This window comes from Gopherus flavomarginatus, chromosome 7 (assembly GCF_025201925.1).
Source record: "Gopherus flavomarginatus isolate rGopFla2 chromosome 7, rGopFla2.mat.asm, whole genome shotgun sequence".
Taxonomy (NCBI): Eukaryota; Metazoa; Chordata; order Testudines; family Testudinidae; genus Gopherus; species Gopherus flavomarginatus.
In genome coordinates, this window is record NC_066623.1 from 105,397,844 (window position 1) to 105,415,728 (window position 17,885).

The 17,885-nt window shown below is 40.9% G+C and overlaps 1 protein-coding gene across 17 annotated transcripts in view; it reads right to left on the minus strand.

Moving 5' to 3' along the window:
* LOC127055393 (nardilysin-like) overlaps positions 1-17,885 on the minus strand; it is a 123,587-nt gene that overhangs the window by 102,403 nt on the left and 3,299 nt on the right. For all 17 annotated transcript variants that reach the window (XR_007775470.1, XR_007775471.1, XM_050962300.1 and 14 more), the window contains exons 2-3: positions 8,010-8,298; positions 7,548-7,629 (exon numbers count right to left, since the gene is read on the minus strand). Coding sequence is in view for 15 of the 17 variants with exons in the window: in XM_050962300.1 (XP_050818257.1) it covers positions 7,548-7,629; positions 8,010-8,298 (371 nt within the window). In the remaining 2 variants the exon portion in view is untranslated. The remainder of the gene's footprint in view (positions 1-7,547; positions 7,630-8,009; positions 8,299-17,885) is intronic.

Consider the following 17,885-nt stretch of genomic DNA (forward strand, 5'->3'; position numbering starts at 1 on the left):
TTTCAACACTAAACAAACCCAATTTTTTCAAACTTTCCTCATAGGTCATATTTTCTACACCTTTAATCATTTTTGTTGCTCTTCTCTGGACTCTCTCCAATTTGTCAACATCCTTCCTGAAATGTGGCGCACAGACACAATACTCCAGTTAAGGCCTAACCAGCACGGAGTAGAGCAGAAGAATTACTTCTCATGTCTTGCTTACAACGCTCCTGCTAATACATCCCAGAAGGATGTTCACTTTTTTTGCAACAGCGTTACACTGTTGACTCATATTTAGCTTGCGCTCCCCTATGAACTCCAGATCCCTTTCCACAGTACTCCTTCCTACGCAGTCATTTCCCATGTTGTGTGTGCAACTGATTGTTCCTTCCTAAATGGAGTACTTCGCATTTGTCCTTTTTGAATTTCATCCTATTTGCTTCAGACCATTTCTCCTGTTTGTCCTGATCATTTTGAATTTTAATCCTATCTTCCAAAGCACTTGCAACTCCTCCCAGTTTGGTATCATACATAAACTTTGTAAGTGTACTCTGTATGCCATTATCTAAATCATTGACGAAGATATTGAACAGAACCAGACCCATAACTGATCCCTGCGGGACCCCACTCATTATGCCCTTCAAGCATGACAGCATGGAAAAAGGCAAATATAGTGCCTATCTTTAAAAAAGGAAAGAAGCAGAACCTGGGGAACTACAGACTGGTCAGCCTTACCTCAGTCCCTGGAAAAATCATGGAGCAGGTACTCAAGAAAACCATTTTAAAACCTTTGGAGGAGAGGAAGGTGATCAGGAACAGTCAACATGGATTCACGAAGGGCAAGTCATGCCTGAACAACCTGATTGCCTTCTATGGTGAGATAACTGGCTCTGCGGATATGGGAAAAGCAGTGGACATGATATATCTTGACTTTAGCAAAGCTTTTGATATGGTCTCCCACAGTATTCTTACCAGCAAGTTTAAAAAGCATGGATTGAATGAATGGACTACAAGTGTGTCTCATCTTACGCGAGGGTTCCGTTCCGTGGTTAGCGTGTAAAGCGAAAACTGTGTATAGTCAAATTACATTGAGTTTAATGGCGGGCGGAACTGCCCACACTACAACTACAGTATTAAAATCGTTATTTTTCTCTCTTTTTTTGTTTTTTTTGTTTTTGCCGACCATGTAAAGATGAAATCGTGCATGTTAAATGTGTGTAAGATGCGACAGACCTATATAAGGTGGATAGAAAGCTGGCTAGATTGTCTGGCTCCACGGGTACTCATCCATAGCTCGATGTCTAGTTGGCAGCTGGTATCAAGCGGAGTGCCCCAGGGTTCGGTCCTGGGACCAGTTTTGTTCAACATCTTTATTAATGATCTGGATGATGGGATAGATTGCACCCTCAGCAAATTCACGGATGACACTAAGCTGGGGGGAGGGGTAGATATGCTGGAAGGTACGGACAGGATCTAGAGTGACCTAGACAAATTGGAGGATTGGACCACAATAAATCTGATGAGGTTCAACAAGGACCAGTGCAGAGTCCTGCACTTAGGACGGAAGAATCCCATGCACCACTGCAGAAAAGGATCTGGGAATTACAGAGGATGAGAAGCTGGATATGAGCCAGCAGTGTGCCCTTGTTGCAAGGAAGGCTAACAGCATATTGGGCTGCATTAGTAGGAGCACTGCCAGCAGATCAAGGGAAGTGATTATTCCCTTCTATTCGGCACTGGTGAGGCCACATCTGAAGTATTGCATCCAGTTTTGGGGCCCCCACTACAGAAAGCAAGTGGACAAATTGGAGAGAATCCAGTGAAGGGCAACGAAAATGATCAGGGGGCTGGGGCACATGACTTACGAGGAGAGGCTGAGGGAACTGGGCTTGTTTAGTCTGCAGAAGAGAGGAGTGAGGGGGGGATTTGATAGCAGCCTTCAACTACCTGAAGGGGGGTTCCAAAGAGGATGGAGCTTGGCTGTTCTCAGTGGTGGCGGATGATAGACCAAGGAGCAATGGTTTCAAGTTGCAGTGGGGGAGGTCTAGGTTGGATATTAGGAAGCACTATTTCACTAGGAGGGTGGTGAAGCACTGGACTGAGTTACCTAGGAAGGTGGTGGAATCTCCTCCCTTAGAGGTTTTTAAGGCCCAGCTTGACAAAGCTCTGGCTGCGATGATTTAGTTGGTGTTGGTCCTGCTTTGAGCAGGGGGTTGGACTAGATGACCTCCTGAAGTCTCTTCCACCCCCAATCTTCTATGATACAATGACTGTGAACCACTGATAACTACTCTCTGGGAACAGTTTTCCAATCAGTTTTGCACCCACCTTATAGTAGCTCCATTTAGGTTGCATTTCCCTGGTTTGTTTATGAGAAGGTCATGCGAGACAGTATAAAAAGCTTTACTAAAGTCAAGATATACCATGTCTACCGCTTCGCCACCATCCACAAGGCTTGTTACCCTGTCAAAGAAAGCGATCAGGTTGGTTTGACACAATTTGTTTTTGACAAATCCATGCTGACTGTTATTTATCACCTTATTATCTTCCAGATGTTTGCAAATTGCTTAATTATTTGCTCCATCATCTTTCCGGGTACAGAAGTTAAGCTGACTGGTCTTTAATTCCCTGGGCTGTCTTTATTTCCCTTTTTATAGATTGGCATTATTTTTGCCCTTTTCCAGTCTTTTGGAATCTCTCTGGTCTTCCATGTCTTTTCAAAGATAATCGCTAATGGCTTAGGTATCACCTCAGTCAGTTCCTTGAGTATTCTAGGATGCATTTCATCAGGCCCTGTTGACTTGAAGACATCTAATTTGTCCAAATAATTTTTAACTTGTTCTTTCCCTATGAAAATACTGTCAATTGTTGTTTAAAAAGAGAGAATGTGTGCTCCTTTCAAGAAGTGCTGAAAATCAGTTTCTTTGTCATTGCCATTAAAACATATCCATGGTGATAAGTCTCTGTTCTAGGCCTCAGAAAGGAAGCCTGATGTTTTAAGCTTCCCAAATGACACCTGGTAGAACTTTGGAAGACTGGCGTCTCTACTTTTACATCCAACTATCAAATATAGGCTGATATTTGCACTCAGCATTGAGAAGCCTTTTATCATAACAGCAGCATGTTTTACACTAAATAGAACTCTGTAGAGAGTCATTAAAGCATAAACAATTGAAGGTGGTTTTTGAAGGATTTGATGGATTACAGGTTGTGGCAGTCTCAGTAAGAATCTGGCTAAGTATAATCCACAAAGAATTGGAAACAGATAAGGACAATTTTTTTAAAAAGACCCACTGGAAGCTATGGACTTTTCCATTATTTAACCAACGTGATTAATCCCAAAACAACTTTCAGAAGTTGAGCTCAAAACGGGAGGGGTTGAAATACAGCTGATGAAACATAAAACTGAATTCCTTCCTTGTCTTTTTGAGTTAAAATACCAATATCCAGATTTCTATGCTTGTAAAGGAACTTATGTAACAATTTGTTGAACCAAAATAGAAGTAAAATTAGGGAAGACAGAACAGCTGAATTACCAATTTTGTTAGAAACCTGTACCAGCACTCCTGCCCGGTTAGCTCAGGATCAATCATGTGTGTTTTAGACCATTTAAGGGATTTCATCAAAACTTCCTAACAGACCAGATACTGAACAAGCAAATGAGTCCTTTAGACTTCTTCCTCTAACACTTTGAAGTTCCAGACATTTCTATCAGTACAAACCACCAAATCTCTTCTCCAGACCTTTATTATGCACCTTGATTACTGTATTCTCCTGTCTGGCCTTTTTATAGGAGGGACTGATTTGAATAATTTATTTTAATCATGATTTAAATCATCAAGCAGGAACCCTTGATTTAAAGCATCAACTGTAATCTTGTTTTGAATTTTTACTTTTTAGTTATTTTCCTAAAGAAAGGATCATTTTCAGTGACTGATATAAACATTAGGACATGTTAATTTGTAACTCAATATAGCCATTACACTAAATTTGGTATTTCTTTGTACTAACCAGGAGGATACACTACATCTATATGCATTTATTTAAGAAATTATACAGATGCTCCCGGGTTACATAAACCTGACTTATGGAAATCGGCACTTATGGAAAAAGTTCCATAAGTTGTTTTTTTTTGTTTTGTTTTGAGTTTTTTGCGTAATTGTCAGGTATACATTCCCGATTTACGCAAAATTCGACATACACAAGGCGTTTCCGGACCGGACGCTTGCATAAGTCAGGCAGTGTCTGTATAGCTTAACATATTTATTAGGATTCCTTAATTTTTACCTTTTTTTTTTATGTTAAAAATGGTGAATGTTGTAACTTATTTACTGGAAAATGTTTCTTTTTCTACTCATGATTTATATCTCACTGCATTTGGATGGAAATTGCAATTAAATTAGAAACACGCAAAAACAGCTTTTTACATTTGTTTTTATTAGTTAAATACCTTAAATGTGCTGGACATAAAGAAAAAAAGTAAGTTTACCATAACATATTTTGCATTTAATACTAGCTGATTTGTTAAACAAAGAAAAAATTGATTGTAGTTAGTTACTTTAACTGATTATTTCTGATCACTATGTCCTTCAAGATTTTGGAACTAGTTCTCATCCTTTTCTACCTAGTTTTTATTCATGGATTAGAAGAGAAAAATAAGCTTTCCTGCTTTTTCAGCTCCCAATTTTGAATGAACTAGTCAAAATGAAGAAAACATTCTCTCTCTATCTGTGGAAGAGGCAACTGCCATCAAAAGCTTATGTAACTTAAAAAAAAAATCTGGCTGCCAGTGCTTAGCCAGTTACTTCCACCAGTTCTTCAAAACTTTGGCAGCAAACGTGTTGCTTTAATGGTTCAATTCACCCCCAGTCCCGAAATCTATTCTGATTGATGGATGAATAGTAGATGCTCATGCCATAGCAGCACTTCCTCCTCAGCAGATAAGTATTTACTGTGATACTTTGTATTGTGAATACTGGCAAAAAAACAAGGCAGAGTAAGGGCTTGATCTGCTTGTTCGCTGCCTGTAATTTAGCTTTGGTTTTTAAGCGTTTCCTTAAATTCTTGCCAAATTTCAACAACATCAGCAATATAGCAGTTATCTTTTTTCAATTTGTCCAAAGCTATGGAAATAGATTTTAATATAGTCAGTATAATTTCTACATTTCTCTTTAGTCTGATATTAACTACTCTGGTATGTGAAATTTCCATCTATTTTGTCACAGTTTTCTTTACAAATTGTCATCAGGATAGTCCAGATTTTTAATAAATACTTCGAAACAGTCAACCACTAAATTCCATCATACATCTTAGGGGAGAATTAACTGTGATCCTCCTTCTCTCTTCAGTGAATCTGAAGCAAAGTGATTGTTAAAGAACAACATTTCAACAACATTTTCCTTTATTCCTGGTATACCTCAGTTTTTGGCTAAAAGATACATCAAATGCGCTCTGTACCTATATAAGTTTCAAACTCACTTTTTTATCCACTTCTAAATTTCTTCTCACCTTAGTTTCAGCATTTTTATTCATTTAAATTATTTTAACATATGATAATAAATGTAGGTATTAGTATAAATTGCCATAATTTTAAATTAGGCTTATTTTTAAAAAGAAAATGAATTTAATTTACATTAAAAAATTAAATTTAAATTAAAAGAATCGTTTTTTTAATTTTTTTTTAATTATTACTTTTTACCCTCTCGACCTTGATGCATCCAAGTTAGCCTCCCTCATATCCATTTAAAATGTCGCCTCTAGGGTCTTGTTCCTACCGGTCATAGTGACACACAACAATGGTTAAGAGCTAGTGTGCAAAGATCACTGCCTGTCATGCTGACCAATATTGCTTCGGTTTACTTGTATTCCCCTCTGATCTATATCCAGCTGATGTCTTTAGTCTTACCCTTAGATTGTAAACCCCTAGGGAAGGGTCCATCTTTTACATTCTGTGTTTGTACAGCAACTAGCAGTAATGGGGTCCTGATCCATGATTAGGGCTACTAGACATGATAGGATACTAGACATTAGGGATACTAGACATAAAAAATAATAATGACCCCTGTGATGGTTCTCGGAATATCCAGGACAGAGAGTCACCTTGTTACCCCTGGCCTCCCACATGAGGGAGTTATGCCTGTGCTTGGCTGGGTGTCAGCTCTCTAGCACCACCAGCCTTTCAGCCACTCAAGCACTCTCCTCTAGGCTATGCCAACCTGCAAGACAAAGAAAGGGCTAGGAATAGGTGCAGCCCATACCCCTTGAATCACTCCCTTGTGATATCCAGCCCGACACTGGCTACTCACAGAAATTCCACAAGCGTAGGACACCTCGCTTAACTTGTTTACCTTAAATCACTGCTCCTGCATAACACATAGCACTTGTAAAAAAACACAAGGTTTAAGAAAGGATAGAGATTCTACTAGAAACAACAAAGTGATGAAAACAAGTTCTTACAACCCAAAACAAAAAAATAAAATGTGAACCTAGGTCTACACTTATTAATAGTTACCCTTCATGTCTAATAAAGTAGGTTTTTCCCCAAAAGTTCTGTCTGTTGCAGAGCTAGCTGGCTTCACAGGAACCAGGATCCAATTTTTCATGAGAACAACTTGCTCCTCAAAATGTTTCCTCAGTGTAATCATCAAGAATATCTGTCCCTCATCTGTGTTATCTGAAACAATCTTCTTTTTCTATTCATGGGCAGGGCATCCCTGTCTTGTTGTAACATTCCTTTTTTACCCTCAGTAGGATTTGATGATTTGCAGTTGCCTCTTATGATTTTTCCTTGATCGTTTTGGGATTGAGCAAGGACAAATAATCAAGCTGTGCATTGCATCACCACTAAACAGGGCAGAGTGACCTGAACAGCCCACCACCAAGACATATCTCCTGGTGATTAATTTTTTACTCCAAGTCTATAAAGCATACTTTCAATATACATTCATTATTCCTTAAATATGATCCATCCATACATCTTGTAATTATATGAACCTTGACAAGTTACTAGCTTTTTGGAGATATCCTAATGTTACTCTTTATGGATATATATCCTGTAAGGCACATGTTTGGTGTAGTGAATTTGTTAGGTCTGAAGTATGAGTTTTTTGCAAAAAATAGGGGGCCCTTTACCTAGGAGCCTCTGTGTCACAGTCACCTCACCCACTCTTCACTCTCTACCACATCAAGCACAGCATATGGTCCTCATCTTTAAGGCCCTCCATCATTTAGTTTATCCCTACTTTCCAACTTGTTTTTATTATGAAGTTTACCCACCCCCGAAAACTTTATATCACTGGTGATGCCAGCCCCATTTTCCTCACATTCACCTCCACGCATTCTTCATGCAACCCCTTACATTTGGGAAGAAATCCCCCTGATAATTCATGAATCTCCCATCTTAGCCTCTAACATCCCTCCTTAAAACCTTTTTGATGTGGTACCTACATATAACACCCATCTGGCATTCTGCTTCTAGAATATTTCATATAAATCAATAAATCCAAAATAATGTCATTAAATTTTCCACTTTAGGAGGAAAGATGGAAATGTAAGATGATACATACTGTGCTCCAGAAAATGTGCCAACCCAGGCAGATCCTCAGGATCACAGAAACTGCCAACAGCAACACAAAGAGCAGCTGCAGACTGCAAAATGAACACAACAGACACTGAGGAGTCACTTCAAAAAAAATTGCAGTCTTTTTATCTAGTAGGTGAGAACTCCAGTTCTAACAATCTAACAGAGCTACTCTATACTCAACAAAGAACAGAAGAGTGAAACAGACCAGGATGTTCTGCTGTAAATACAAGCTATGATCCATAAGTAAAGGTAATATAGGCTCAACCCTGAACAAGAGAGGTAGGCATTCAGATACCAGAGATGGAGGCCACATAAACAACTAGATGGATAGGACATTCAGGAATGGAGGACTAGCCTGTTTGTCAGACCACAATATTTAAGAGCTTAGGACCACAAGAGTCGTTCTCCACTTAACAAGCTTTCATTCTGTAACATTAGCACATACCAGCTTGTCTGTACCATTTCTCTTCTTTGCTTCTTCCTTTCCTGTTAGTTCTTCCACTTCCATGTCATCAGAATTATTGGGATCCTCCTCATCATCTCCATCATTGTCATCATCCTCATAATTTTCCTTGTCCTCATCCATCTCTGCTCCCGAATCATCATCTTCATCAGTTTCAATCTCGGTCTCATCCTTATCCTCCCATTCTGAAGACTCCTCCGAAAGAACACTATCCATGTTATTTACATCCGAAATCAGTAGTGCACACAAGCCATTTTGTAACGTGAGATACCTGTGAAATCAATTATAATAATATTTTGAATCTTCAATTGTCCATCTAAAGCCACAGAACTCCCAAAGGAAGTCTGAAAAATTCTGAATTTTTCATATTTGTTCTAGGCCAGAGGTTCTCAAACTGTGGGTTGGAACCCCAAAGTGGGTCGCAACCCCATTTCAATGGGGTTGCCAGGGCTAGCTTAGACTTGCTGGGGCCTGGGCACAGGGCTGAAGCCCAAACCCCACCACTTGGGGCCAAAGTCTGAAGGCAAGGTTCAAGTTACAGGCCACCTCCCCGTCCTTGGCCTTCAGCTTGGCTGCCTCTGCCCTCCCCACCACCTCAGGCAGTGGAGCTCGGGCTTTCCCCCTCCCAGGGCAATGGGGCTTAGGTGGGCTCAGGCTTCGGTCCCCCCTCCTGGGGTCATGTCGTAATTTTTGTTGTCAGAAGGGGTCCTGGTGCAGTAAAGTTTGAGAACTCGTTCTAGGCTTTTGAACTGCATTCCCTTCTCCACAGTGATATCCTTGAAGATCTGCTAAGCATGAAAGGTAGTTTGAGAGCCATTTAATTATATTCCGAGACAAAAACTGGGTTAAAATGGAGATAAGGTTGATAGTAATTTAGAGTAAAAAGCACCACACCCACCCACCCCCAACACACTCTCACACACACCAAAAACCAGAAGCATTATAAAACCAGGCAGTTCAGAGTTAAGTTTAAACATAAGAGAAATCCAAACATTTTAATTGTATTCTATATAGGTTCTTATACTGTGCTCATTACCACAGTATTTGAGCACCTTTCAGTACTGAACTGAGCAATGTGACTAACATCCATCACATGTTCTTTGTTCTCTCTCATATCCTCTTCCCGGGGAATAAGGGAAGGTCAAAGACGTGCAATATGCACACAAAGGAGAAAGCGTTGAAGTTTGTGATGGTTCTAAGTTCCTGTGAGAGTTCATTACACAGTCTCAGACCAGCCTGAGAGAGATCTGTCTCCTGCACAGATGAGCTTTTCCCTCATTCTAGAAAGGTCCATTGTGCCATAGGAGCAGAGTTGTTGACCATGGTGTTCATGCTGGACTTCTAGGTAACATTTTAGATATCTTGGGTCCAAGCACTGAGCATCTTGATAAAAAGGACCAAGACCTTGAACTTGACTTGACATTTTATAGGAAGCCAGCATATTGAACATAGGACAGATATGATGTGTTTTGTGATAGCCTATTTCACTTAGAAGAAGCACTCTAAGCAGTGATGGATTCATGCCAAGGTATACTGCATTGCTTTAGTCTAGATGAGAGGTGACAAAGGCAAATATAAATGAAGCCAGGTCATCAGCCAAGAGGATGGGATGAAATCTCCTAGCCAACTGCCCAACACCCCCTTCTGGGGGGGAGGGTGTCTTAAAAAGAAAAGACTTTTAGGAAAAACTAGCAGAAGAAGCAGCTGTCTGCCAACAATGGAAGCAAAGGTTATCAGCATTGTTGCCACCCCACTGTCTCCTGGAACTGCAGATATTCTTCATCCTAATCCTGCGAGATGTCCTGACCAGACCAGGCCTGAGAGAAGCAACCAGACAATATTATCACCTGCATTGGCTCAATTCTGAACACCAGCTGGGATATGAGACTTCATCTTTCCCCTTGCACTCTCCATGTTTCCTTTTCTTTCACCACCTCCTTTCTCAGAGTCTGGCTATGATGGCTGTCACATGCTGCTCATACACGGTAGATTGCAGGACTGCTACAAGTAGGACAGGCTTCTGTACCAGTTTTGGACTGGTGACAGAACATTCATCATGAAGAAAGATACAAGAGATGTGTTCTCTTTAAGATACTTTACAGCACTGTCAGGTATAGCGGTTACCAGCTCAGATAAGGTATGTTACACATAGTGCAACCTACTGGTTGAACATTATAATCACAGAATCAAAGAATATCAGGGTTGGAAGGGACCTCAGGAAGTCAGCTAGTCCAACCCCCAGCTCAAAGCAGGACCAATCCCCAGACAGATTTTTACCCCAGTTCCCTAAAGGGCTAGTTTTAGCTTTCCATCACAACTCCCCCTTTAAGTTTTATAGTTGTACCATTTACAAAATTTTACACTATCATGCAAACTTCAAAGTTCAGTACATATCAGTTTGTTAAGGTGTTTCTGAATCATACAGGTTTTCTAATTACATGACTCAAATGCCTAATAACTTTGTGACCTGGCTGTCCATTAGTTGCAATGGATGGCTGTGGTTGGTTTGGAATTGTATTCTTGTTCTGCATTTGCCATTTGTAAAGTTTACTCTGTTGATTGTTCCTTCTGAGGAACAAACTGAAGATGTGAATGGGCTCTGAATTTTTCCACATCTTGGAAATTTAGTCTGAAAGATTTTGTAGCTATGGACTTGTCCCTCTTTTCCTCAGTGGATTTATGATAATTATTTTAGCAGTCATGCTGTGTCTCTTTACTGCTTCTGAGCTAGTTCCTGGTTTTTTAAGTTGCTCCTGCTTTTTGTTTTGCTCCTTCACTAGTTCACTAGGCTTATTATCTGGATAGCTGTGTGTAGGGTTAAAACTGTCTTTAATTGTACCTGCTGTGAGACACTTTTGTCTGTAAGCCCAATAATCAGCCTCTTTCTGATATTTTCATGTTTTACAATCCACAAATCTCAGTTTTCTGCCAAAGTATGAAAGGCTTTTACAAAAGATTCAACACATTCCCCTGGTTCTTGATCTCTCTGGCAAGAACATGCCCTTTCATAAACCACATTTCTCTAAAGGTATAAAGTATGCATCAAACAGAGCCAGAACTCTTTCAGTCATCCTTGTGACTGTCATCAGTAAAGGCAAAAGATTTAAAGATATACTCTGCCTGCTTCCCTATAGCATAAATTAAAGACAATAAATAATAACTGGAAATATACCTGTCTTCTAGAACTGGAAGGGACCCTGAAAGGTCATTGAGTCTAGTCCCCTGTCTTCACTAGCAGGACCAAGTACTGATTTTTGTCCCAGATCCCTAAGTGACTCCCTCAAGAACTCACAGCACTCCCTTTAGTAGGCCCATGCTCAAACCACTGAGCTATCCCTCCAGCTGCCTAGGAAAGTTTAGTAGCAATGTGAAGTCTTGCAAAGCATTTCTTCCAGTCAGTCCATTCTAAATGCCCGTCAAAGCTGAAGTTCTCTTGTGCATCAGAGTGATGTTGATTATACCCATTCTGCAACTTTTGTTGTTTTTTCTTCTGTTTGAAACCTTTGTTGCTGATTTCCAGCATTGCGTATTTGCAACACTGCTGTAAGCCTGTGACCAGAAAGAGGCAACTAAAAGAAATGTCCTAAACAGCCTGATGCCAGTACAAGTTTCCAGATCTCAGAGTGGATGACAAGACTGTGTATTGGGCCTGTGTTTTACCAACAGTGAATTTGCAAGTGAAAGTCAACACCAGAGACAGAAACTACATTCTCTCTCTTTGCTATTCTTTACTTTACTCTTTTATGTGTGTCTGGTTTTAGCTTCTTAAAAAACAGGATTTTAACTAGAGCAACAATATAAAAAGCTCCAGAACATCTCAACTAACTTCTCCTTCTCCCTCCAAAAAAAAAAACAACCAAACAAAAACACAAACTACTGAGACAGAACACTTTTTTCTTTGAAGGACCCAGTTTTAAATGAAATTTAAACTCAAACTAATTAATAGATTTAATTATCAAAATATTCACTCAAAGAGTAAGTGCTGTGATTCTGAGGCAGATAGTCTATTCTTTACACATAGCAAAAGTTGAATCCCTGTTTTATGTGTAAAACTCAACTCAAACTTAAGTATAGAACTGCATTTGGCTCCCTCACAATTAAAGGTGCTTGAAAAATGCAGACCTTTTTAGTCAAAATTTTAAATTTAAAAATACTCAGTTACAAAACATCAAAGTTGAAAAAAAAAATCAGGCTGACTATAAGAGCATTTCCAAGCTTGCATAAGCCTGATTTTAATAAAACAAGCCTTAACTCCTGCATTTTTAAGCTAGATGGTGATAACATGGTTCATTCTTCAATTTACACTTTGTGTGGATGTGGGTTTATAAAGCCAGGAAGAGTACTGTATGTTAACCCTAGTTGTGTTTACTCAGAGCTGGATTAAGACAATCTAGAGCACAATACACACCACAAAATGAGGGTCCTGTGGCTTCATCCACGCCCATTTGGAGTGGCAGATTCTCATTGAGATGCATATGGAAATTTGCACTTCTCAAAGCTATTGGTTCAGGCCGTCTCCAGATTTAGGCAACTATAGTTGCATGTTACACCCAGGTCAGAGATCTTTCAAGGGGGCCACAGGGCCCCACAGCTGAAACTCGGTGTGTCCTGAACCCTAGCAGCTCCCACAAAGCCAGCAGTGGCACAGTGCAGAGCTGAAGCCGGCAGCAGTGCAGGGCAGAAGCAGGGAGCCCCTGTGCCCTGAAGTCAGTAGTTGTGTGGGGTCAAGCTGGGAGCACTGATGCCCCTCCCCCTCTGGAGCTGGGAGTAGCGGGGGACCCCCAGCGCCCCCACTCAGGGTGCCCCCTGGGCTGAAGCCAGGAGCAGGGCAGGGCTGAAGGCCTGAGCCCTGGTGCTCCCCGCAGGCAGAAACCCTGAGCCCATGGGCAGACTTGTGAGACACATGGGTGTTGCACTGCAGTTTGGGAGGGCCTTACCCAGAGTAGGGTAGCCCCAGGGGAAGTTCCAGGCCCTGCCCCCATCTTCCCCAGTTCCCCTCAGGCCCCACACTCTGGCCAGGTTGTAGGTGGGAAGCCAGAGCCAGGCAGTGCGGCAGCTGTTCCTTTGGCTGGTTGTGTCATCTGGAGTGGGCAGCTGCGGCTTTCCCCCATTTGCTGCTGGTGCCCAGGGTTGCAGCTGCTCCTCAGGTCCCAGCCCCCTTTGACTGCTCATGCAGCCACTAAAAGCTGCCCAGGCAGGGGGACCCAGCTCCAGGATGGCAGAGCTCTCGGGTAGCAGCCACCGCAGAGGGAGCCCTTTCGGCACATAGCCCCTAGCTACTCCCTTCCTTCACCCCAAGCTATCCCCCTACCTGCACCTTGAGCTACCTCCTGCCTACACACAGCCCCTACCTACCCCTCTCCCTGCACTCTGAGTGGTTTTCAAACTTTCTGAACTGAGTACCCCCTTTGAGTTATATTTTTTGGTTGCATCTCCCCTGGGTGGCTTGCTGAGGTGAGTCAAGGAGTGGAGGTGGCACTCCTTCCCTGGACCGCGTTGTGCAGAGCTGCCGACCTTTGCCCCCCACTCCAAATAAAAGTCAAACTACACCTATGCCCAAGGCCCCCCGACCCCTTCTGGCATGGCGCCCCAAGTCTTCCCACACCTGGTGGGCCCTAGAGTTTTTATAACATTTTGAGGGGGGCCTCTGAGAGAAAAAGGTTGAGAACTCCTATTTTAGTATACAATTGTAGACCCTATAACTTATTAAATTTACATTATTGTAGTGTATCAGAGGGGTAGCCATGTTAGTCTGGATCTGCAAAAGCAGCAAAGAATCCTGTGGCACCTTATAGACTAACAGACGTTTTGGAGCATGAGCTTTCGTGGGTGAATACCCACTTTGTCAGATGCATTATTAACTGCATCCCACGAAAGCTCATGCTCCAAAACGTCTGTTAGTCTATAAGGTGCCACAGGACTCTTTGCTGCCATTATTGTAGTGTGAACAGTCAACTGTCTTCACATCCTACAACAAGTCTTGTACCCAAATGGATACTGCTTCTGCTAGTGACCATTATAGTATCATAGAGTTTAAGGCCAGAAGAGGCCATTATATCATCTAGTGTGACTCCCTGTACATCAAAAGCCATTAAATTTCATTCAGATACCAATATAGTAAGCCCAACAACTTTAGTTAGACTAAAGCATTTCAGTCCTAAGGACAGTAAACTTTGTGTCACAAGCAGAAAACAGGAAAGACCAAGGTGCCACCAGTTCCTAAGATTCATAAATTCCAAGGCCAGAAGGGACAATTGTGATAATCTAGTCTGACCTTCTACATAACACAGGCAATCAGATTTCCCCAAAATAATTCTCAGAGCATACCTTTTAGAAAATATACAATCTTGATTTAAAAATTGTCAGTGAAGGACACTTCACCAAGATGCTTGGTAAATTGTTCTCTGTTAACTACACATTGTTAAAAATGTATTATTTACAGTATAAATTTGTCTAGCTTCCATTTGATCGTGTTACACCTGTCTCTGCTAGATTGAAGAGCCCACTATTAAATATTTGTCCCCCACGTAGATATATAGATAGTAATCAAGTCACCCGTAACTTTCTCTTTGTTAACCTAAATAGAGTGAGCTCTTTGAGTCTATCACTGCCAGGCATATTTTCTAATCCTTTAGTCATTCTCATGACTTTTTTCTGAACCTTCTCCAATTTATCAATATCCTTTTCGAATTGTGGGCACCAGATCTGGACAGTGTTCCAGCAGCAGTCATGCCAGTGCCAAATACATAGATTAAAATAACCTCTCGACTCCTATTCAAGATTTCCCTGTTTGTGCACTGCAGGATCACAATAGCTCTTTTGGCCACAGCATCGTGTTGGTAGCTTATGTTCTGCTGATTATCCATCATGACCACAAAATGTTTTTTTAGTCACTGTTTTCCAGGACAGAGTACCCCATCCCGAGTATACCCTACATTCTTTGTTCCTAATGTAAACATTTACATTTAGCCATACTAAAACACAATACTGTTTGCTTGCAACAGTTTACCAATCAGTGCCCTGTCCTATTCACTATGCCACTCACACAATTTCTGTGTCTGCAAATTTTATCAGTGATGATTTCATATTTTCTTCCAGGTCGTTGATAAATATGATGACGAGCATAGGGGAAAGAACTTATCCTTGTGGGACACCACCAGAAAACATCCACTTGATGTCAATTAACCATTTGCAATTAAATGTCAAGACCTATCAGTTAGCCAGTTTTAAACCCATTTAATGTGTGCCATGTTCATTTTATATCATTTTAGTTTTTTAATCCAAATGTCATGTGATACTAAGTCAAAACACTTACAGAAGTCTCAATATATTATTTCAACACTATTACCTTTATCTACCAAACTTTTAATCTCATCAAAAAAAGTTAGTTTGACAGGATCTATTTTCCATATACCTGTATTGATTTAATTAAATTAACCTCCTTTAATACTTTATTAATTGCATCCCATATCAGTCACTCCATTATCCTGCCCAGGACCAATGTCAAGCTGACAGCCCTATAATTACCAAATCATCCCAATTACTTTTAAAAATATATATTGCAATAGCAGGGAACTGATTAGGTAAGGTATACTCAGATGATCCCAGCAGGCAAACCACATCACTTGCTTCTGGGGAAAGTAGGACAAAAGAAAGTCCCTGCCAATCTGACCCATGGGAAAATTCCTTCCCAACTTCAAACAGGGGAGTAAGTCTGACACTAAGCATGTGACCAAGACACACAGCCAGGCATCTACAAAGAGAATCTTTTGTGCCACCTTAGATCACTGGTCCACCCTGAATGATGTCCCAGTTCTAGCTGTAGCCAGTCTAGCCAGCTGTACATCAGGGGAAATAATTCCTGCCTGACCACTGCAGGCAACCAGCTGAAGCCCTGAAGCATGAGATTTAATTATACAGAGCTGCAAGTGTTATGAGCATCATGAGCACACAATTATGAAGTGTAGCAACGTAGCTTCCACATCATTTCAGAAGAGAATATTTTGACAGAAGTTATAAGCCTCTTTGGCTATTTCTATCCATGTTTTTATCCTTTCTAGATCTTTGTATTCCGTTACACACTTCTCCAAATAAGTAAAAGGGAATATAATAATACTGTTCTATTTACTCCCATCTTCAGGTCAACACTGATGATGTTTACTAAATACAGCAGGAAAAAGTTTCCATTATTAAGATCAGAGATTAACTCAGGAACAGCTGGAAGCAATTGGGTTTTAGCTAGCAAAGCTGAGGTTGGGAATCTCAAATAGTGCTAGGAAATGCTGAATAGTAAGGCCATTTGGCGAAGTGTTCTTAACTTTTTCCATGTTGAGTTGAAGACAGAAAAAGTAAAGATTATCCATACATAACTGAGCTCTAGTTACTGAAACCATGACACCCACATCTTTAAGAACACAAGACTGTTCAGAAAGCTTCAAGCAGGGACATTCTTTCCCAACCAGTGGATTACCACTGGTGCTATTGAAATGCCAGTAGTGATTCTGGTGTATCCATCTTACCTCTTGCTCTCAGGGCTCACAAAACCATTTACTGGCCACCTCAACCGCACCAAGGACAGACTCAACTACCAGAAAGTGCAGAATGACAGTTGAATGTGCTGTTGGTAGAGTGAAGGGACACTGGTGGTGTTTACTCACTAGAATGGATCTAAATGAGAAAAATATTCCAATGGTTATAGCTCCCTCGTGTGACCTAAATATTTGTGAGGCAATGGGGGAAAAGCTGTCACTAGGAAAGAAGGAGGAGATAGAGCAGACTTTGAACAGCCACACAACAACCATTACAAGAGTTCAATATGGAGCTATGCAGTTAAAAGAACAGGAGTACTTGTGGCACCTTAGAAACTAACAAATTTATTTCAGCATGAGCTTTCGTGAGCTACAGCTCACTTCTTCGGATGCATAGAAGTGAGATGTAGCTCACGAAAGCTCATGCTGAAATAAATTTGTTAGTCTCTAAGGTGCCACAAGTACTCCTGTTCTTTTTGCGAATACAGATTAAGACGGCTGCTACTCTGAAACTTATGCAGTTAAGTGAGGCTTTAAAAGAGCATTTTAACCGTCAGCGATAGCAGTGGTTTGTACTGGAATGTTCTGTGGACGTGAAGCTTTGAGTGCTGTCGGGAAATTTAGTGCTTTCTGCATATTTACACACATTATGTTTTACCAAAGCTATGAATTATCTGGTGCTTGCTGTACACTTATAAATATGAATGGGGGGGTGTTTTCCAGAACCTTTGAGTTTTGTGGTGCTGTACATTTATAAGGACTCTATGCTTTGAGCACTGCTTTGCATTCTGAAATGTGTTGTGAACTAATAAGAATAATTATTTAAAAAATAAGAAATTTGGCAAAAACAGCACAGAAAAGCAATGTGCAAAAAACAGCAGGCACTGTAATACAAACTTTGAACTGAACTTTTAGAATTGGAAATGCAGCAAAAATTTCTGTCCATTTCAGTATACAAATGTCATCCCTTGTGCTACACATATACTGATCTATATGATGTGTGTTAAGCAGTGGTTTTCTTTGCAGTCACACAATGAGGAATCATAGGGATTAGGATGTGGCCTGTGATGCCACATGATATGCTTTGGAGAGTCAGGGCTGCTTCTACAGAGCTCTCTAAGGACTGTAAAGTGCGGGAAGTCAGATTTTGGGGCCTGTAGGTCAACTAGCATCTGCAGCATTTGAGTTTGCTGCCTGAGAAGCTCCATTATGTCTTGGTGCATCTCCCATTCCCCTTCCTGCTGGGAATCCTAGCCTTCCCTGTCTCCTTTTTCATTCTCCATAACGTCACGCTGGTCTCCAGGACCTTTCTTCACAATCCGAAGCAGCA